Below are 22,798 nucleotides of genomic sequence, written 5' to 3' on the forward strand. Positions count from 1 at the left end.
TGGCCAAGGGAGCTGTAGCATTCCTCGCCAATCTCCACACTGGTGGGGTACCAGAAGTCATTTACTCTGTGAGCTACTCCCCACAAGGTATTGGGGAGGAGAGAAATGAAAATGAGAAAATTAATCTTTCCATTAATTTAGAAAGCTGCAATTCATGACTCACAGAAAGCTTTTATATATAAATGGCATTGTTTAAATCTTATTTGTAATTATACTTTCAGGCAGAGACTTTCAAAGCTGCACTGAGAATATGGCAACCAGTTGTCTAATTTATTGTTATTTTAAGCAGGTGCTGTATGCCCAAATTCCCTTGGCAGATTATATTTCAGCTTAAGTGTTTTTGCTAGGGGTAATTTTTGCATGTGCATGTTAGCAGCAATGAGAGGAAGGAAATCAAGCAAAAAAGAACTCCATCCATACCGTCCAATTTTTTTCTCTCTTTATGGCGAGTTAAAGGAGATTTGTGCACAACTGCAAAGCTGCACCCTCGCTCTGCTCTGCCTGGTTTGGCACTGAAGAGAAAGGGGAAGTGAGAAAAGATCAGATGCAAGTGGATTTTGAAAGGAAACAAACCAGTCTTTCTTTACCAGCCAATGGGTTTCTTAGAAATCTAAAAAAACTGCTTTTTGCACTTCTCCTGCCTGCTATATTAGCCACCTGTTCATTACAACAATGGTAATTAATAAGGAACAAGAACTCATATGTAGATCACCTTGAAAGTCTTGTTCATGCTTCATCAGCCTACTGCAGTCCCCAACCACAGACCTAAACTTTGAAAGGATCAAAAATGTACAGAAAACTGGAAGTTACTGAGGGCAAAATCATTTGTGCTAATGCAAAATACATCCAGAACATCCATCTGCCTAGGAAAGAAGTCTTATTAACGCTTAGCTGGAAATACCCCGGGCATGCTTCGAAGGCACCTGGTGATTCTCAAGGAAATTGATTCAGTTTTGAGGAACTGTGACACAGCTGGTTGTTCTTGAAAAGCTGGACAGAGAACAAAAATGGTTGGAAAAGTGCCTATCACATATCTGCTGCTTTTAGTACCTCTCTCTCTACCACAGTGCTGCAGCGTTGCATGAAATCTAAGACAGGTAGCAAATACAAATTGGCATCTTCTTAATATATATCACTGCTAATGACCAGAAGGATCGTAGCCACCCATTTATTCACTACAGAAGCTGAGTTGGGAAAGAGTTGCCATCTGTCCTTTTCTCAAGGCACTGTTTTAGACAAGAGAGATTTCTACATAAAAGCATAATCAAATCCTAAAATGCTATACTTACTAGTACTGTAAGATATGTATATACATGGAGAATATATTGTCCCCTAAATCAGTTAAACATTTTTTTTTCTGCTAGAATATCTGAATCACTATCACTCCTTCCGCAATTAAGAAGCTTGCCTTTCATGTCAACACGAATTCCCATGCAATGGATTTGATTTTGGTTTTGTCTCCTGCTCATACGGCTCAGTTTGTGATGGAACCGACTTTAGGGAATGGCAGAACTGCTCCAAGAATGCTAAAACTGAAGCCAAATATAGTGGGTCTTCCCTCTCTGCTCAGAAACAAGATCAGCAGTTTGATTTTTATATGACCACTGTTTAAAAATGCATATATAACCTTATGCCATCATTCTTTTCAAGTGTCTGCTACAGTTACGACAAAATAGAACTATGGAGAATGACATCTGAAACCACGTCAGAGACTGAGAGAAACCTCTCGCAAATACATTAAATGACCTGGAATTTTGGGGAAAAATATTTATCTCCTTGTAGGTGGGGTCACAGACTGCTGGTCCCTGCCTTCTGATGTGCTACAGCCCAGAGTAGGACTGCAGAATTCAGAGGTAACAGAAGATGGCCAGCAGGTGTTAGAGATGACAGATACATTTGTCAAATGCAAACATGCTCTATCCTACTCCTACCTTCTTCCTTTCTGCATAATTTCCCAGTTTCATATTGTTATTAAGGCCACTTTATTGGTGTGGGGAGAAAGAGAATATTCACCTCAGGCAAGCCACGCTAAGATGCTGCAAAAAGAAAAGACTGCATAAAACAACTATAGACATAGAGCCTGCTGTGTGCTGGAGGCATAATACATCTCCATTCAGATGAACTGTGCAATAGAGAAGGGGAGAAAACCTGTAGAAATTGCTTTGAAAACAAAAACAAAAAGTGTTTCTGCACAGCCATCATCAGGTTTGCTTGTCAGATCAGATGCCTTTTTTTTGTGCTCCATTCAAACACAAAGAAAATGCTGGAAGAAAATTGCTGGTGCTGATATTTGCACGCTTCACATGCACAGCTGGCGTGAGATTTCTGCTGTGGTGGAGCAACAGCATGGACAAAGTAGTCCAAAAACTAAGGAGAGTCGTACTGCAAGAACTATTTAAACATATTTGATTTCCTGACTTCCTACTCCATGCTAATAAGCCTTACGCTTATATCATTTTTAAGCATGTATTTTTACATCAAGCTGTAGGGAAATGAGCCAATTAAAGGTAAAGACTATGACCTTGAAAGGAGGACTGCAGGAAGGAGGTTAATAAAGATAGATGGAGCCCTGAGAAACCTTCACCCTGATTCAGCAATGAAAGCAGAAGCTTCACTCTCTGGAGTCGCCAGCAGACATTTGACAAGTTTTAGCTTCCCATTTGACAACAGCACACACTGCCTCTCACTGTGGCTTTTTAAACACTCACAGAATCAGTTCTAACTTTAAGGAGTAGGATTTCAGGATTGCCATCTCTCATCTGTTTGTTCACCCTTGTCATATTTGGTGCTCTCCTTACACAGCTGTTACTGCAGTTACTGAATCCTCTAAGGCTAAACTCTTCAAAAATCTTGTGTTTGTGCAGAAAACCCCCAAAACAGAAATAAACAGGCTCCAAAACCTGAACACGCTTCAATCTCACCGAAATGCACTTGTTGATAAACTTCATGGCATACTTGAAAGGCCTACTCAGTATTGTGGCCATAGTTCCAGCAATTATTATTATCTGTAGGGTGTATGTTTCTGATAGACTCCATCAGAGCTGCCCCTCCTCTTTTCATTTTATTTTTACAAACCAAACAGTGATTCCTAGTACAGTTAGCACAGACATAACACAACAAGGCCTCTGGTTAACATAGAGACAAATGAAAGGAGAACGCAAGAAAACAATGTATTGCTTCTGTCACTCTGACAGGTATTTTGACCAGGCAATACCCCTTCTTCTTCATAAAACTGATAAGAAACAAGCCCTGCTCTGCTTTGCTACCAAAATAATACTATGACTATCTGATTAAGGGATGAGTCGTCTGTTTGTGTTGGTGTTTGGTTTTTTTTTTTGCCTTCTTCTGCCTCCCACAAAAGTTTAATTGCTTCATCTTTCTTATTTGATGAGGGCAGTGTCCCAGTCCCCTGCTTATTCCCATCTGCATACCCTGCTGTGCCTACCTGCTCCTGCTCCATCTGCCAAAACAGCCACTGGTGTGGCCATGGCCACAGCTACAGGGGAGAAAAAGCATCTGGAAGGGAAAGCGCTGGTGGTGTATGTATGGTTTGTTTTACTTTCTCCTCCCTGCAGAAAATAGTAGCTACTTTACCTTCTAGGAAAAAACTAGCAGTGCTACTGCTTACAAATATTCCAGTAAACCTTCAGAGAAGACCAAGCACATCTTATTTCAACAGAGGCACATCCAAATGCTTGCCTCCGTTATTCCAGCTAGCTACAGCCTAGTTCCAGGGGCTCCTAAAGTGCTTTGAGTTGCATCAATTTCCTCTCCAAGTCCTTCATCTTAATTGATATGCCCTGAATTACACCATTAATTTCTGTCAAAGTAGAGGTATTTAAATGCAATCCATCATCATATTTTTGTACTTAAAAGCCCTTTTCTTCCTCTTCCCCTTTGCACACACACTCGCTGTCTCACTTGTGCGCGCTCTCTCTCAGCATAATGCAGGGAAATCTTCATGTTTTAACACACACCAACATCAGCTGCAAACAAGAGGTGCGAAAGGAAATTAGCTATGCACGCCAACTCATTCACAAACGAACTGCATATTCATTTGCAGGAGCACGGTGCTTTGCCACACTGGGAAGTGCCTGCCAAACACGAGGCAGCGAGCAGAGCATCCGTGTTTCCCTGGCAGCTTGAAAACAACCGGAGCAGGTAGATGGATGATATCTTTGTTGCTCTGAGCAGCCATTTCTGGATCCATCTATTCCAATTGCTGTCCTCGGCTTCCAAACACAAGGCAGAGCTCAACAATATTGTCATCACCTATGCTATGATATTACTAATTTAACTAACCTACTGAACCATTGAGAATATTGATTGTAATCATAGAATCACAGAATGGTTTCGGTTGGAAGGGACCTTCAAGATCACCTAATTCCAACCTCTTCCATGGGCAGCAACACCTCCTACCAGACCAGGCTGCCCAAAGCCCCATCTATCCTGGCCTTGAGCACCATCTGCCCATGTAAAAAGTCACCCTCTGCCTTATTTAGAAAAAAATAAGCAGTATTGTGGCCTTTCAGATGAGGTCTCCGTTCTCTTCTCCGGGTTGAACAACCCCAACTCCCTCAGCCTGTCTTCATAGGAGAGGTTCTCCAGCCCTTTAACCACCTTTGTGGCCCCCTTTGGACTCATTCTAATAGGTCCCTGTCTTTCTTGAGCTGGGGGCTCCAATTTGTGGAGTTGTTGGCAGTCTTGCTGCACTAGGTGGGAAAGCAGAGCTGGAGAGGCTGTGCCCAGCTACCCAGGCGCTTACTGCAGGTCTGCAGGACAGCCACGCTCTGGGACACTAGCTGCCTATGGTTTTTACATGCTCGTGCTGAAGTCCCCTGGTTGAGCCCTCTCCCCATCGTCTTTCTGTTTGCAGCCCTGCTTCCAGCACCACTTTCAGGGGTCCAGCAGTGTCAAAATGCACAGTGACTCCTGCAATAGGATCCACTCTGTGCAATGTAAGCAGCAACGCTTCGCGGCAATGTCAGAAACCTAGCTTGAGCTCTCTGTTCCTTTTTCAACTTACCCTTTTCCTCACACAGGAAAAAAAGGAGGCAAATACTGATCCAGTCATAGAGTAGAAACACCGTGCAACTGCCCCTTTATTCACACTAACATGAACAGATTTCAGCCCAGCTGTTTTTCTTACAAGCCGTTTTCCCATTACTCAACTTTGATGAAGATATGAGTATAATTTCCTTTCTAAAACTTTTCAACCCAAAATAAACATTCCTCCTTCACAATCAAACCTTGTGATACATACCCGCTACTAACATTTCATGGCATGTTTGAAAAATAAATGGTTGCAGCCTATCAAGTAAAGCATTTTGCTTAAATTACACACTTTTCTTTCATAAAATTACACAATGTGGTTTTGCTTTCTTGCTGTACACCGGCTGCACAGAAGCGCGCTACAGTGCTATTTCTGCTGCTGCACCCTGTAAGCATCCTGCAAACTGCAAAGGCCTGCTGTGCTGCTACATATTAAACTATCTAGAACCTCGTTAATTTGTTCAGAAGCACAGATAACAGTGGTCAGCCTTATTGGTAGAGGCTATGCCTATTGCACATAACGGAAGAGCAGTGAAAGAATTGGTGCACATTGCACAGACGATGCATGTCGTATGCAGAGAGCTCAGGCCTCCCAACCCTCATTGTCATTACTTGTCTGCACAGAACAGAGCACGACAGAGCCCTTAATTGCAATTTCTAACTGGAAATGATACATAATTAGTGTATAACCAAAAGGACTTCCCCAGGCACTTCAGGTTTAAGAAGCTTCCGTAACTACTTTAGTAGGCATCAAAACTCCAATATAGAGCAGGGCAGAAATATCAAGATATCTAAGTCAAAATATCTACAACTTGAAGTATCTCTGTCCTTCAAGACAGACCTTCATCCACAGCTTAGGTTACATCACAAGCTCTTGAAAATCTAGTTTTGTTGACAGCATTTATTTGTCATGTCCTCTTACCTGAGACATCCATAGTAAGGCTATCAGTTTAACAATAGTTTTATCAAGGGGAAGCCCAGAGGATCATGTTAATGTAAAAAACAAACTAAGAATAAGGTTTCATTTCTAAGTGCTCTTAAAAAATAAAAAAAAATAGAGATGAAAACCAACTCAAATGATGAAAACCAGATGAAAGTGCAACTCAGATCCATCTCTCCTTTCATCTAGGCACTTCAAGTTTTCAGGCATTACGATAATGATGTATTCTTTCAGTTTATGTCATAACAATTAAACATATGGCCTAGAATAAGGGACTGGGTGCTAGCTGAAACTCAAAAATATGCAGCTAGTGCTTTCAAACCAGCCAAAGGCTTACAGCAGAATGTGAGCCTTTCACTAGCTGGTTGGAATTAAAGAGCAGAGCATTTGGGAAATCCCTGGATTTTGCACAGCAGTAGCATTTGATCTCACATTTTGAAGTGTCCTACAACAGGACAGCCTGGTTCTCTGGCCTGCCCTTCTTCTGGATGCCCACACCACTAAAAACACAGACTTCCCCTCCAGCCAACAGGCAATGCAAGTCCCTTCTTTAGACATGCAGGAGGAACCTCCTATACCTCCCACTCCCCAGGAGGCAAAAGTCTCCATCTAGATTAAACAGAAAAAGACCATGCAGAGGAATTTAAGTCATTCAAAATTCCAACTCAGAAAGAGCTGCCAGTGGCCAACATTTCTAAGGGCAAAATTACAGCATTTGGGAATTACAGATCTGCAGACAAACCAGCAATTTGTGAGGAATTCAAGTCACCAGGAGCGACAAGTTAGGACCACAATGCAAACAAAATTAGATAGTCTCCTTTTAACCTCATCTCTATTTTAAGGGCTTTTTTTTTTTAAAAAAAAAAAAGTTTTTCTATTTGTTGTTTGTCTTATTAAAGTCTCTGCGAAACTGGGCTGAGAGCAACTGTTTAGAAAACAAGTTTCTCCATAATTTAATCTCATTACCTCAGGTTGTGTGAAATTATGCCCGTGTGTGTGCAAGGAGGTTCCTCTCAGCAAATTTAATGCAGCAACAGAGTCACACAGCAAAGACAAAACTCAGTAGCAACACGAAAATTTCTGTAATTTTTGTAAGTGCTCAGCTTGAGAGAAGGATGCCAGCTGTGGGACATAAACATATTTCAGGATTCCTTGTATGATGGCTCTTCTCTCCAGTTGGGAACATGGCTAGAGTCTGAAGGCAACTCTTTCCCAGGGTGACTCTTGCTCATCTACATGTCAGTAGACCACACTGTGTGAAAACAAAGACCATACCAATCCTCCCCTCCTCCATCCAGTAACAATGAAATCACACAACAGCATCTTTAAAACCATGCCCACTCCTTCCCATAATTACTCTAACAGTCCATCTTAGCACTGCCTCTCAGCCCTTTCTCCAAGGAGAAACCAAAACCTGAAGGAGAAGGAGGAAACGGCTCATCTGCTGAACACAATGTTCGGAAACGTGAGGTGAACGTTCCTCACCAAAGCGAGATGAATGTTCCCACCCGAGCACAAAGAAAGGGCTCATATTTCATATATTTTCCATTGTTTGAGCTTGCTTATACATAAGGAACTACATTTAGCAGTCACCAAGGGGAGATATTTAGCAGCTAGACTCATGCTTTTAACATGCAATAGCAGAAACAAGGCAGCAGGCCCCACCAGTATGCTCCACCTCTGACACAGGGGTTCCCCCTCTGGGGGCACAGGTACCTCTGCAACCCCCACAGAGAAATTTGCAATATCCACCACCCAAATGAAAGCATCGCAGCAAAATTATCCCTGGTGAGGGGGCCGCAGTAACAAACCCCAACATAAACCAACTCAGCAGTTTGCTGAGCAGGCCCCTCAGAAAGTTCCTCTACACAGGGCTGAGTTAATGAGTTTCAACGAGAGAAAAGGAGCGGACACAGGCTGCGTGGAGCCAAAGAATTCTGGATGGAAAGTGAATATTTTGAAATGAAAGATACTGAAATGAGATGGCTTCACAACATAGGGAAATGCCTGTAGGTACTGATGGAGGCAATGGTTTCCAGCTTCAACATTGAGAAAGTGATGGCTGCGGGGCCTCCAAGGGCTTCCTCGGGCAGTGACAGGCATGACAGAAGGACCTGTGCAGTCACAGAATCATAGAATATCCCCAGTTGGAAGGGACCCACGAGGATCGAGTCCAACCCCTGGCACCACACAGGTCTACCCAAAAATTCAGACCATATGACTAAGTGCACAGCCCAAATGCTTCTTAAACTCTGACAGGCCTGGTGCTGTGACTACGTCCCCAGGGAGCCTGTTCCAGTGTGTGACAACCCTCTCAGTGAAGAACTTCTTCCTGATATCCAGCCTGAACTTCCCCTGTTGCAGCTTGATTTCCCCTGTCGCACAGCCCGAAGGCCATTTCACACCCATGGGCTGCGGCCCCTCGCTCCTGCCCAGAGCGCAGCTGCCAAGACAGGCGCGTGTCTGGCTCACGGGTCCCTGTGTGGGCAGGGACAGCAGCCCTACACCCCACAGTGTCTGAGTAGAGACAGCAAGACAGGCCTTACCAACTTACAGAGAATTTCAAATAAAAATATGCGGTGTGCCACGAGTGACTGTCTCAGATCACCCAGCATCCTCACACAGCTATCGCTTGACACCAGTTGCTGGTGATTTGGGCTGCTGCCGCTCTTTATATATTTAAACAGAAAACCTCATAACAGTGCCCTTTCTCACGTTCCTTACACGCGCTGAAAGCGCTGTTCAACTGGACCCTGTAAAAATATAATGCAGCGTGTTTATGGACAAAGACAAGCTTTAGAAGACTGGCAAGTAAAGAAGTGTCCTTAAAACTCTTAATTGAGATAGAAGGAACAGGGACTACTTATCAGTACAGGCTGCTGGCAGGCAAGGTCGGATCAGTAGCCAGTAAAGGCAGGTGCAAATGATGAAATCCGCGAGCAAACTCTAAAGGGACTGCCTGCCCTCTAACAGAGGAGCTCTTCTCTGCTGGGGCTGGTGCCACTGCTTAATTTGATTACACACAAGTGACAGCCTGGGGGAGGGAAAGAAGGAAATAAAGAGTGAGGACCCTCCAAGCACCCACGCTGAACGTAAAGGGCTCATGCAGCTGCGTGCTCAGCAGCAGGGGCTCTGAGCAGTGGTCCACAGAGAAATTACAGGGGGATCAGACAGCTGACATGGCATGATCGCCCAGTAGACAACAAATTACTTGCTTTCCCCTCAGCAAACCACATGCCACATAGCAATTTTGACTGGAAAGACACTATCCCAGATTTAAAGGGAAACTAATGTTTTCAGAGAAATACAGAGCAGGAGAGGCTGGAATCTGGTAGGGAACACACAAGCACATGCACGGACTGACACTCTTTGTCCATAACACTTGCTACCATCTCTTTTATTACTTGGCTTTTTAAGAGCTGCCACAGGCCTCTTTTTGAGCTGTAACTGGCCATCTGCATGTACCCAAAGTGTGCTCTTGCTTCCCTCCAGTCCTGAAAATCCTATGGGAGCACCCTGAGGCTGTTTCTTTAAGAGACGGATCAATTCAGCCTCTGCTGTCCTGGCTCAAAATTAAAAAAAAAAAAAAACAAAAACAAAAAAACCTCACCACAGTCTAGGATCCGGTCCTCTATACTAAACCCAGGAAGATACTAAAGAAGAAAATTGCTCTTGTCAAGATATTTAGGCACTTTTTTTTTTTTAAACCTACCTTAAAATTGTCGTGACACTACCTACTGGAGTCTAAATGACACTTTCAAAATTACATGTATTAATATCTAAAGTGTGTAATTATAAAAGAGCAAGTATATTTTAGAACCACCATACTTAGTTTTATAAGTTTTTTTTTAAATAGAAACTTTCTGCGTGACTGTAATATCTATATTTTAGGTCTCTTGCCTTTACAACCCAACACCAGCAAAGGAAAATGGAGTCAATGTGTTCAACTGGAAGCTGCAAAACAGTAATCCTCTATATGTCAATGCCATTGATTAAAAAAAAAAAAAAAAAGTGAAAGCAAACCTTATTCATGCACAGGAAAGAACTGAAAACAGTGGAAAAACTGTGCTGCTGGTAGACCTTCACCATCTTCCTTTGCTACAGCAAAATTCACACACAAAAAAAAAATGTAGGTCTTTGTTTTAATCTACCATGAACAATGAAAGGCTGAAAAACATTTGTTTTGGCAGCCAGAAGTGTGACTGATGAAATTTACAAACAGCTGAATTATCGGATCGGTGATTTCAGTTTACTAACTTGTGATGTCCGCACCACGACCGATCCTACCTGTTGGCTTCTGGCAGCCAGGCAGAGCCCGGGGGCTGAGTGTCCATGGCCAGGCAGCCAGACTGAGCTCTCCCAAGGCTCAGCTTGTTCTGCGCACACATCTCTCACCACAGACAGCGGTTGCATAAGAAATCTCTCCCACTCAAGACTGAAACAGCTTACAGCTCAGTTGCACAAGTCTTGGAGTGAATAAAAACAAATATTGTCCGGTTACCGAGTCCAGTAATTACTAAATGATGATGAACATATTTCATATTCACATGGAAAACGCGAAGGGAGAGTGTAATAAAGCTCAAATAAATATCTAAATCAAGAAGGTTAAATCCTAATTCAGACTGTATTAGGTGTGCTTACAGCTAGAAACCTCTTTCCAGCCACTCACATAACTTGCCTTTTTATTCAAGAAGCCGGGTGCTAACACAGCTCTATTGTTAATTTATTCTGAGGAAGTAAAGTGGCTTTCAGTGATGCCAGTGATTTAAGTATACATTTCTGAGGCAAATGTAAGCTTGCGATCAGGCACTCAGTTTTTGACTTTTATACCATTATATATTTTTACATGATTTTGAAAGTTATTATGAATACAGAAGCATTACTGATTACAGAGAGAGAAAACAAGTTTAACATGAACAATGAAAAGCAGAGCAGAAATGATTCACCTCCCTGTTCTTCAGCTACTGCTGCAATCCCTCTCAAGCCATGGTCCAAAAAACTGATAGTTTTGGAGGCTTTGTAACAACTTAAAATTCACTGACTGCACCATAAACAGCTGCCAAAGAAGGCCTTAATTTCACATGCATCTTAGCACACCTTTAAGGATAAAGGTAATTTTAATCCTTCTTGGAAAACTGTTTTAGTAAAACAGCTTTCAAAAACTGTTTTTAAAACCACATTTTACTTAAGCACGGCATGAGAGACTCAGACCCTGTGAAAGGGCCACATGCAATGACTCAATACATGTGTTTGGGCTAGAAGTGAGCTCCAAGAAGCGCAGGTGTTCCCCCTGCACAGCACCTCTAACTGCTGGGACTTACAGGTTTATTTCTTCAAGAAAGATGCCCCCAACCCTAACAACTTAGAGTACAACCCAAAACTTATTTCAGCAAGCAGTGAAAGGTCTTCTCAGTTTCACGGGTGTTGGTGCAAGTCTCAAACAGTGCGCTAGCTTACAAAACCAGGCACTTACCTAACTCAAAAAATAGCTGCACGTGATGTCCTTTATGCCAAGCTGGAATTTGCCAACACGCAAGAGGTGCAATTTATGCCCAACTAAAAATACGGGTTTTCTGAAGGAAATGGCAAGCGAGTAAGTTTCAGCTGTGTTACCAAGCCTCTGTTGTAATGAAATAGGGAAGAGCAGTAAACTCATTCCTTGATATATATGACATCTATCAAATGCATTTCATTGCTTTTTCAGTGCTTCCGAACAGTTCAAAGTGCACCGCAGAGCTGGCAAGCGCACCACAGCACGAGGGAACTGCTGCACAGTGCTCGTGAGCATCCAGCATCTGCATGCATATAAAAACGCAAATTAAATGAACACATTGGTAAATGAAATGAAGTTCGTTATTCCCTCAACAGCTAAGGAATGCTGTTGGGGAGAAAGGCAGGATGAAAGGGCAGAGAGGGCTAGTGGGCAAGAGCCCAGCCTTTGCCCAGAGCTATCACCCAACAACATCACGCTGTGACCCACGACTCAAGGTTTTTTATTAGGGATTATGAGATTGTTTATGCAGACTGCATGCAAGCACAAGTGAACACAACACCAGGATTCCTCTCATTTAGGGGGAAAATCATTTTCTCCTTTGTATTAATACTGTTTGGAAGAAAACAAACAAAAAACCCCACACTGTTCAGTGGCGATTGCTTAATTGCCCGTCAACAGAAGCTCGGGAATCGCAGCACATTGTTGTTACAGCTAAAATTAACAGTTGGAAATTGGCACCTTAGTATTTTCCATAACCTATTATGGGAAAGCCATCATGGAGAGATCAGTGGTTGCCCTTCCAAGCACTATTACCTGGGTACTGTGTTTGGTAGTTCTGAGTCACAAATTCCTTTAAACTTGCAAAGGGGAAAAAAAAAAAAAAAAAAAAAGTCTTATCTCTTGATTGTATCACAATACATTGCTTTTGTCCTTCCCTTCCCCATCAGAAAAGAGACTAACACAGCCAAGACAGAGCTGATCAGGAACTGTCAGCTCTAATCAGAGCACTGTAGCTGTCAGTCACCAGTGGCCCATGGGTATTTTGTTTCCTGAATATATAAAAGATTGTTATCCTGAAAGTTAGTCAGCATTTCTGGCTGCTGGATGGAATAACAAGACCATTATAGGTGTTTTGACAGTCGTATAGCTGCAGCAGTATTTGAGCCCTAATAGCTTAACACACAAACACATGCAATGACAGCTCTTTAGGAACAGCATTGGTGTGTCAGGGAAAAAAAAATGAAGAAATCATTTTTCTTTATTGCAAAGTTTGTTTCCAAACTTACACAGCTGCCATTTATTAATAGTGTTGCAATTCTGTATTAATTATTATTTAGCACTGACAGTATGCTTGGAACTGCACAAAATTAGTCCCTGCCCCACACGCCTCAAGCAGTCCTGAGCGAGTGTCCCAGAACCAGCACCCCGTACCCTGAGCTGCCCAATTACTTAAAGCCCGGACGGCAGCGGAGCTTGGTCGGCTGGTGCCACGTCAGAGTATTTAGCTGGTGCTGCAGCCACACTGCAGGGGTCTAGCTGGGATAGGGGTTACAATATCAGATAGGGGTTTGTTGGAGAAGACAACCCAACGCTAACAGCAATATAAAACTGAGAATCTAGTATCTCTTTGGGGAAAAAAATAAATAAATAAATCCTGTTATAGTCACACATTTTCAAATTTAAAAAAAAAATAAATATTATTTTCAAATGAGAAATTTCTCACTTAAGAGGAATACAGCAAGAGCAAACAGCTGTTCCTAAGCTTCCCAAAATGCACACCTGGTAGAAAAACTGCGCTAAAGCAACTCTATATGCCAGCATAAATGCAAAACATCCAAGGTCATCACTACAACACAGGCACAGATCATGAAATAAAGAGGTGAGAGACAGAAAAAAGCAAAAATTGCATGTACCCAACAGGGCACGACCTCCCCCCTTTTTGGATCTGCTCTGTTTTGCTGGTATTCTCTTCCAAAGGATCTCCTCTCTGGAATGAAAATATGCAGAGTGCAGATCACAGGACAGCCACAGGAATCCAAGCAAACCTGCAGGTAAGTTTAATTCAAGCCCTGCAGGCTCCACACAGGCCGAAGTCCTGTCACCTGTCAGTTCACCCACTCTTGTTGTTTTCCATGTTGCCAAGAACACAGGGCTCACGTTCTACGGCAGTAACAACAATGTGTTTCTAATACGACTCAAGAAAATTGAAAGCTATGAAACAGAAATAATTAACTGTGTTCTGTTATTTACTTAATTATGGGCAAAAGCCTGAACAAGGAACAAAATGGATTAGAGCAGTTTTGGCTCAACGCAGCCTTAAAATAAAAATAAAAAAACACCATCACATGCCAAGGCTGAAGGGATTTTCATTCCACCATGTGGTTCTCTCATTCTGCCAGCCAAGCTCCAAGCTGCTACTGCAGCTTTTCTCTGTATAGCCCCGATCTTCTCCCTGCGCTGCTCTGATCAGCCACTGCAGTTGCTGGTCACAAGCAGAAGCATAGGAAAGGTTTAAAAAAAAAAAAAGCCTGTAGGAGATGATTCTGTTCACCAACAACATAAGCATGGCATATTTATATTGCTGCATTTAGGCATGGCAAGACATAAAGCTGAGTTTTTCTTTTGTATTTCTGTCCCTTCTCTTCAGGGAAAGGTGTTCTGCGATTTTCAGTTGTGATAGAAAATCTGTAGTTCTGCAGAGGGGTGACTGACACGTGTTCCCCCAACACAAACTACAGGTGAGAGCTGAAACATCACCCTCACCACATTGTTTGTTGTTGTAGTTTGATATTTTGGGAGACAACATGCTGGTTGTCTTGTGTGGAGGCTTTCATGGAACACACTGCATCACGAAGAGTGGGAAGAAACCTGCACAGAGCCCTCCAGAAGAAACCTTCAGCCTCTTCTGACTGGGAATAGGTCCAAAGCGATGACCCCCAAAGTGGAGGACCCACATCCCATCCGGGATCCCTTACATTCTCACTTTCCTGATTATTTATACTGCTGTAAAACCAGAAGCAGGGAAACTTGTGTTCCCTCCCTTTCACTTCCTCTCTCTGCAACCCTACAGAAATAGCTGGGTTACACAAGACAAACACCCACAAAACAACAATGCAAGCAAACATGTCAAAAAAAAAGAAAACGTGTGTATGAGATGCCTACTGCGTACACCAATTCTAAGTACAGTACTCGTTCAGTCTATAAAGAGCATGCAAATCTATTTTAATAGTACCAAACTCAAAGGGAGGTTTTCTAGTACTCATAAATCAGAACTAAGGGGTTTGGTTTTACTTCGTTGTCAAGCTTTTGTTTTTGTTTTGCCTGTACCTGTCTCAGATGTGCTTCTTGAGTTTCAGACCAAGAATTTCAGACCAGTTCACCAAGAATACAGTTTGCATGAGGAGCCCATGCCACCTTCTGTACCCAAACCTCTCTAGAAACCAGCAGGAGTTGTTCATATCACTGCACCTCTTTGGGCTCTGAGCCCAAGCCCATCCTGCTCAACTCCCATTAACTTCCATGGCCCCTTAGGCATTTCACGGGTCCTTCATAGGACTGATTTTGAACATTCATTATTTTTTTCTCTGAAACACTCAACACCCTACATCCACGGCACCAATTTCCAGAAAACTCAACTAGAGAGAAAGATGTCATCCTCCATCTCCCATTTCCTATGGACGTTTTCATGCTTTTTGCTGTGATCCTCATCATGTTTGGTAGATGCTGCCTGCAAACACCTGCTGATTGCTTCCATTGCCTTCCCTCAAATCCCTCCCCAGTCTCTGGCTGTGCTGCCTACAGAAGGACGTACCAGCTTCTCTGCCGGGGATCCTTACACTAACCTCCCCTGTGTCTCATCTCCCTCAGGCTCCTCCACCTGTGGCCTACAGCCCTCTGATATCTCTTGACTGTGGTGGCTTCACACCGATAGCTAGCTAAGCTCCACCGCTGCCCCTCCTCTCCAGAACAAGGGGAGATGCTATGATGAAAAGAAAGCTCAGAGGTTGAGATAAAGACAGGGAGATCACTCACCAATTACCATCACGGGCAGACCAGACTCAGCATAAGGGAGATTAATGTAATTTATTGCCTACAGATAACAGAGTAGAGCAGTGAGAACTAAGAGCACCTCTCCACCATCCACCCTCACCATTCCTTTCCCCCGAGCAGCGCTGGGGAATGGGGGCTGCGTTCAGTTCCTGACGCTTCGTCGCTGCCGCTCCTTCACGGTCACTCTGCCCCTGCTCCACGTGGGGTCCAGGGGCTTCCCACAGGCAGCAGCTCTTCAAAAACTGCTCCCAAATGGGTCTGAATCCATACTTCAGGAGCAAACTGCTCCAGCACGGGTCCTCCATGGGCGGCAGCTTCCCCCAGACCCCCTGCTCCTGCGTGGGCTCCTCTCCACGGGCTGCAGCTCCGGCCCGGGGCCTGCTCCTGCGGGGGCTCTCCACAGGCCGCGGCCTCCTCCAGGCCACATCCACCTGCTCCACCGGGGGCTCCTCCACGGGCTGTAGCGTGGAGATCTGCTCCATGTGGGACCCGTGGGCTGCAGGGGGACAGCCTGCTCCACCAGGGGCCTCTCCCCAGGCCGCAGGGGAACTGCTGCTGTGAGCCTGGAGCACCTCCTGCCTCTGCTACACTCACCTTGGGGGCTGCAGGGCTGGTTCTCTACGTGCTCTCACTCCTCTCTCCCAGCTGCTGTCATGCAGCAGTTTTTTTTCCCCCTTTTTGCTCTCCCAGAGGCACAACCAACATCTCTTACAGGCTGGCTCTGGCCAGCAGCAGGTCCCTTTTGGATCTGGCTCTGATCTGACATGGGGCAGCTGCTGGGCTCTGCTCCCAGATGCCAGCCCTGCAGGTCCCCTGCTACCAAAACCTTGCCACCTAAGCCCAAAACACTGATGCATGTGGATTATAAGTACTGTGGGTGTACTGTCTTGTTCAGCAGGAGCTGCACTACAGGGTCCTCGTCTATAATTAGTACACATAAAGCAATGATGATGCCAAAAAGCAACTCAGCAAAAGTTCTGATCTCCAAAGTTCTTAATTTCTATCTGTAAAATAAAACTGTGGTTTCCCACTGAATTTCCTGAATAGGTGTCACAAACCCATATTAGCAAAACCTTTATAATAAAGATCCTCTTTACATCCTTACAAACTTTGATTCAGGCAACACTTTATCCCACCATATTTCAGTCATGAGTTCCCCTGCACTATGGGGACACCATCTCTAAAGATATAAAGCAAGAGCTGTGGACTTACATATTATGGCAAAGTCACTGATTTTTAACCATGTCTACTGAACCTAGTACTCTACCATGCTACCTAGCGTGCAGTTTAGTTGCTTCTGGTGTACAGTCAACGAGAAGCAATAAAGAATAAATATGTAATAAATAGGGACAACTGAAAACAAGTTGACTGATGGAATTTAACCATATTATAGCTTGGCATGGTATTTGAAAAGTCCTGAAGGAATGATTACAGAATTCCTACACCTTTGACCAGAGAAGCTTCTCCACACAGCTTCTAATATTGACAGTCTCAGAGATCAAGGGACTAATAAGATCATCACATTCTTAAGAATGCACTGAATATTTATGAGGACCTTAACTCCATGTAATAAAGCCCATATTCACTGACTGTGAATGCTTGGATGCTTTAGGGATAAAATAAATCAACAGGCATAAAAGAGGATCTCAGAGGCAAACAGGAAAATCTGCACATAATAACAAAGATAGTAACTATCTGGCAAATCTACATCACAAGGAAGAAAAATACTATGATTAAACATAATAAGACTTCACTTGAAATGTAAAATACTCAGGAACAAATCCTGCCAACTCGCATAAGAACCAGCAAACAGGAAGTAGCTGACGGTGCAGTAAAGCCCATCGCACAGGGAAAAGACAACATTAGAGAACCAGATGCTACTACGCAGTCTTCGCCGTCGCGCTGCAGAGTGATTTCTATTGCTCGTTTCTGAAGTGTGTGAGTTTCAGTGCTCCCAGCTTTTGTTCACACTGCAGCACTTCTTGAATTCTGAGCCAGTAACAGGTGCCCAAGCAAAAAAAATACTGTTGTTCTTTTGCAAATTCTCGTGTCTGTGAGCTACTGACACCACTGGCTCAAGCATCCTTTCCTAGCGTTTGCCAGCATTGCACTCCTTCTACAGCTGAATCCTAGGTAACAGCAAGACTCAGATTAGCTTCACTAGATGAAAAATGAAGAGCTTGCACTGCCACTTAATGGTTTCCTCCCTGAAACTATACGCACTGAGCATACTCTTGTTACAGTTGGGACAGGGGGATCCCTTTATCCTACCACGTGTATGAGACCTTAGATTGCATGAAGACCATTCAGTATGAAACATGAATGATATTCATGCAGTCTAAGATTTCACACATTAAGGTAATAGATTACAATTGCAAACGTGAACTCACAAATTACAGAAAGCAGTTTTGCCTCATAAACTCCTGAATGTCTTGGCATTTGGAGTTAGTTTTGAACCCTTCCTAACCCTTCAGTTATAGCTTGTACTACATAGTTTTAAACTTGACTTTCAACTTTCAGTAATCATTTGCATGTGTGTGTATCTTCAAAGAATGGTATTTGCAACTATGTGTTGTAATGGGAGGCTAATTAACACAAATATGGTTATTAGCAAGTTAGAGACATTTACAAGACAAAAACACCAGACCAAAGCCTATGGCTTACTGCGTCACAGGGATAGAGAATCTCAAGGGTGGACTCGTCCCAGCCAAGACTGTGCCACTAACTACATTACCATGGGCAAATCGCCGACACTCTACAACTCTTCCCCTTCTGTAGTGGGATAGTAAGACTCACTCACTTCGCTGGGGAGTTCTGCAGCTTAATTAAATCATTACCTTTAAATTAAAGGCACTACAGAAATGCCAGGAAGTAGCGTCTGAATTAGAAGGTGGAGGTGACACCCTAAATGAAGCAAGACTATTTTCATCGTCAACAGCAGGCACAGTAAAAGGTCATTCATGGCATAATTGCGAAACCGCATTCCAAGCTTCTGAAGGTAAGATGACTTTTCCCAAAACTTCATTAAGGAAGAGGATATGTCCCAGCATCACTAGATGGCTGAAATGCTATAGTGTCACAGGTAATCTACAAGGATTTCATAACTGCTAATCTTCCCTTTTCCTTATTTTTTGTTTTTCCTAATAGCAACAAAATACCATGGCTCTTTGAAAGAACGCTCTTTCCACAGGCAACTGTTTTCGGTATGATCAAAGACCTATTAAGAAAATTGCAGAGGATCATTTCCCTTCAAGTCAGTAATGTTCAGCACTGTTTTCAATCTTTTCTTTATAAGAGCCACAGTAGAGGCACTCCCACATTTTGTCTGGGAGAGCTTCTCCCAAATATCATTATATTCTAATATTCCCCATGTGCAGTGGGAATTCTCAGCTCTGCACCAACATTGGGACGTTACTGAAAGATTCAATATTACTATTCAGGCTTTTTATTTTGAAAGTATTGGAAGAAGCTTATTCTTAAACCATAAGAAATAGGACGGCCCTCAGCAGAGGCCCAGTTTTACTGTGTATTCCCAAAAGGGCCTCAACTCAGTGTCAGGTGTGAAGCTGTGCATGTCCCACATCTCCAACTGCACTCCAGTTTTGTCACGGAATGTCCCAGATACCAAAAGGCACATCCCGTCCCAAACGTCTTTCACCTGTAATAGGACATCCTTGAAACCAGAACTAGGGAAACAGGTACCTACTTCTTTCTTTGCTGCACCTGAAAAAGATTACCCCACAACACCTCACTATATACGATCTTTGCATTCAGAAATAAGAGTGTAAACACCAAGGAACACCGCATTTGCTGTCCACCTTTTAGCAATGAGGAGCAAGACGTGCCATGGGAGGGGGCAGCCTCCAATTTCTTTCTGTTACATAAGATCTCCCTGCACTGACTGGATGCGCATTATCTAAATTCTGTGTGGTTTAGTTAGAAAATAGCAGAAGATGCTCTGAGAATTACATCTGCAACAAAGAATTCCACAGATCATCATCTTTTCTAAATATGATGACTTTGACTAAATATATACCTGCTTTAAAAACATGCATCTGTGACCAGGAAGACCAAAACAGCTGCAAATTAAGTTTTAAAATAAGACAGAAGGTATGCTTTTAGCATCATGGCCGAACAACCAGGTTCTCTGCTCATGTCTGTCAGTCAGCTGCCTACTGACCACTTTGGGGCGTTTCAGGATGAAGTCCTAAAGTTTTCCTTTAAAAAAAGAGAAAAAAAAATGGGTAGAGGACTCTTACAGGACACCAAGAGAAAGGTTAATGACAAAGGTCAACTCTTATTTGACCTCAGAGAACCCACATCAGGGATCACCCTGGAGACACAAGTCCCCAGGAACCAGTTTCCATTGGTACCGCCGCTCCCGAACACTTTTTTTGGATGGAGCTGGAACCAGGAATTAACACAGTTCTCACAGCAGGTCACTGGCCTTAGGTGAGTCGTAACTTCTCATGCTACTTCCCGTGCCGTAATGTGGCTAGTGTTAAAGCACCTTATTATGTTGCTGCAACAATTCATATTTGCAACGTACTTTGAAGGTCTGAAGGGTTGTATTCACTAATTATTACCTGTCTTGTGACATGAACTGAATATTCAAAGTGCTAGCTTGATTCATATGCAAGTGCACGTCACATAAGTATGTGGTATGCACTGAGACTCAACAAATAAAAGCAAAGATTGCTTTTAAAGAAGACTTCATTATGAAGTCAGCTTTGAGCACAAAAATATATAATTTTATTACCACAGCTCTTCTATTAGACCAGATTTAAATTGTTCCTTGTTTCAGATTAGCACTTTATAAAACATCAGTTTGAAAAACAAATACCAACCAGCACAAGACAAATAGGTCGTGCAAAACTTGGTTCTGCCCCCAGCCGTCCCTAAAGGGAAAGTCTGATGTTGGAGATCTCGTATCCTTTGCTATCAAGCTGAAAGCTAGCAGATAAGTTCCACGGGGTGGTTACTGAGTACTGCCAAACCAGAGCTTACCGTAGAAATACTGTAGTGCTGGTGATGCTACATCCCAGCAGACAGGCATTTTTATCCTCTCTTTGGTCAGGCACTTTTCAGCCTTCCCACAAATGAAGATGCTTCTCCCCTCCCCTGCCAGAGCATCCCACATATTCTGTACTTGAAGACAAAAAATGAGATGACAGAACTGTTGCTCAAAGTAACATAACAAACAGGTGAATAAGATAATGATTTAAATACATATATATAAACAGCCTGTGTATGCGTGATGGGGGATAGCTTCCTGAAAAAGAACCTTTCTACACCTGGAAGGAAAATGGTGCTTCGTGGTCACTCTCCGTGCTAGAGATTCCTATTTGAGGGAGAGGGAGCAAACTACAATTTCCTCGCCTAATAACAGAGCAATGTCGGATCTTCAGGCTGTCTCCCGTAATATGCTGAGGACCAAGTGACTGCTTGGTACCTCCCAAGACCGGGCCTTTGCATTTCCAGAAGGAGCAAGCCCTGTCTAAATATCATAATAAAAAGCCACAACAACAGTCAGCTAAATTTTCACTCTAACCCTTTCCATTTTGCTACCACAAACAGAACCAAACCATCCTGGCCAACTTACGCTGACAGCAACGACTGGATTTGTATCCCTTGCACCCTATTACTGCCCTACAAACATATTTTAATGCAGCATAAACAAATACGCTGATTTGCTTAACACCACATCGAGTCCTAGCGATTAAAATATGTATATGCATAGAGCAAAATTTATACATGCGCAGACGCATTTATAAGCTCCGAAGACAGAAATTATCAGTATTGCCAAACGCAGAATATGCATTATAGTTAATTACACGAGACAGTTGAGTGCCGCCAAGCCTACTTCATTTCTAATTAGAAAAACTTCAGCGATCGTTTTCTTCCCCGCTGCTATCGCCTGACAGGAACAAACGAGGAGTCCCCTCCAGGGACTGTGCAGTGCATCCTGACACGCGTTTGTTTCCAAACCCAGGCTCGCAGCAGCGCTAGCCGCTGGGGCATGCAGCGCCTGGCTCGCCCTTCGCTGCCGGCTCGAAGGCGAGAGGCGCCCCGCAAGGTGCAGCGCGACGCCCCAGCACCCATCCCAGTGCTGGTGGCACCTGCTTGCCAGGTCCATGGGGCAGAGACCCTTCTGGAGAAGGGGGTTTGCTTCGGCACGGCTTGCACCCCGTTTTCTTGGGGGCTGCGTTTCCCCAGTGGCAGCTGCCACCTGGACTGGGGATGCTGCTGGCACCCCACAGCACCTCGAGCATCCCTGTCGGCGCTGCCCGAGGAAGCACCGCTCGCTTCCCCCGTGCCAAGCCCGGACAAACAAAGGACTCCTCCTTTTATTTCCCATAAAATTAAAGCAAACCAGAGAACAATACCACGGGGGCCTCACAATGGGCGCTGCAGCAGCCCGCCTCACCCTAACCCACACCAGGGCGAAACGGAGCCCGGACCCCTGCAACCCAACCGGGGACCGAGCCCCGCTTCCCCCCGACCCCAAACCCCCAAATGCCACCCGGGGACCCCAGCCAGGAGCCCCCCACGGCGGGGAAAGCAGCGGGGAGGCCGCGCTGCCCTCACCTGCCACCGTGTACCGGTCCAGGTAGTTGAGCACGTTGCCCACGCTGAGGATGCCGGCGGCCGCCACGCGTGCCCGGCCGAGGCTCGGTGCCTTGCGACGGGCTGCGGGGCGCTCGGGCGGCGGGTTCATGCTGCCCGACAGCGTCTGCACCTCGCCCTCCGCTCCCCGGCCGCAGCAGCCTCGCTCGCCCTCTTCTTCTTCCTCCTCCTCCTCCTCCTCCTCCTCCTCCTCCTCTTCCTCGTCACCGGCTCGGAGCCGCCCGCCGCAAGCCGGGCTGCTGCCGGAGGAGCCGTCGCTTTCCAGGCACATCATGGGGCTGCGGGAGGCAGCGCCGCGGAGCCTCCAGCGCGGAGCCGCCGCCGCCGCCGAACCTCCGCCGCCGCCGCCTCAGCGCCGCATCCCGCGGCCGCCCCAGCCCCAGCCCCTGCCCGCGGGACCGGCGGCCGCCGCCTGACAGCCGGGGCGGGGCCAGGCAGAGAGGGGGCGGGCTCGGGTTGTGGCTCTGCCCACTGCCCCCCCCCAGTCCTGTCAGGGGTTGGGGTTTGGGCGGGAGGGCATGGGGGGTTCTCCTCAGGGACCCCCGGAGATATGGGGGAACCTGGGGGTCTCGGCAGGGTGGGAGGGAAGGGACTGGGCACGGTTCATTGGTGGGTTCAAATAATGAGTGTCCCAG

At 44.7% G+C, this 22,798-nt stretch overlaps 1 protein-coding gene across 4 annotated transcripts in view; it reads right to left on the reverse strand.

Moving 5' to 3' along the window:
* The window catches only part of SPNS2 (SPNS lysolipid transporter 2, sphingosine-1-phosphate), a 136,143-nt gene extending 113,586 nt beyond the window's left edge, over nucleotides 1-22,557 (reverse strand). For 2 of the 4 annotated variants that reach the window (XR_007164853.2, XM_066979816.1), the window contains exon 1: nucleotides 22,125-22,555. Coding sequence is in view for 2 of the 4 variants with exons in the window: in XM_066979816.1 (XP_066835917.1) it covers nucleotides 22,125-22,437 (313 nt within the window). In the remaining 2 variants the exon portion in view is untranslated. Of the gene's footprint in view, nucleotides 1-22,124 lie in introns of all 4 variants that reach the window. The other 2 variants (XR_010825793.1, XM_048067907.2) reach the window with 2 other exon arrangements.
* Between the last annotated feature and the right edge of the window lie 241 nt (nucleotides 22,558-22,798).

The sequence above is a fragment of the Anser cygnoides genome, chromosome 18 (genome assembly GCF_040182565.1).
Source record: "Anser cygnoides isolate HZ-2024a breed goose chromosome 18, Taihu_goose_T2T_genome, whole genome shotgun sequence".
In the NCBI taxonomy this organism is placed as follows: Eukaryota; Metazoa; Chordata; class Aves; order Anseriformes; family Anatidae; genus Anser; species Anser cygnoides.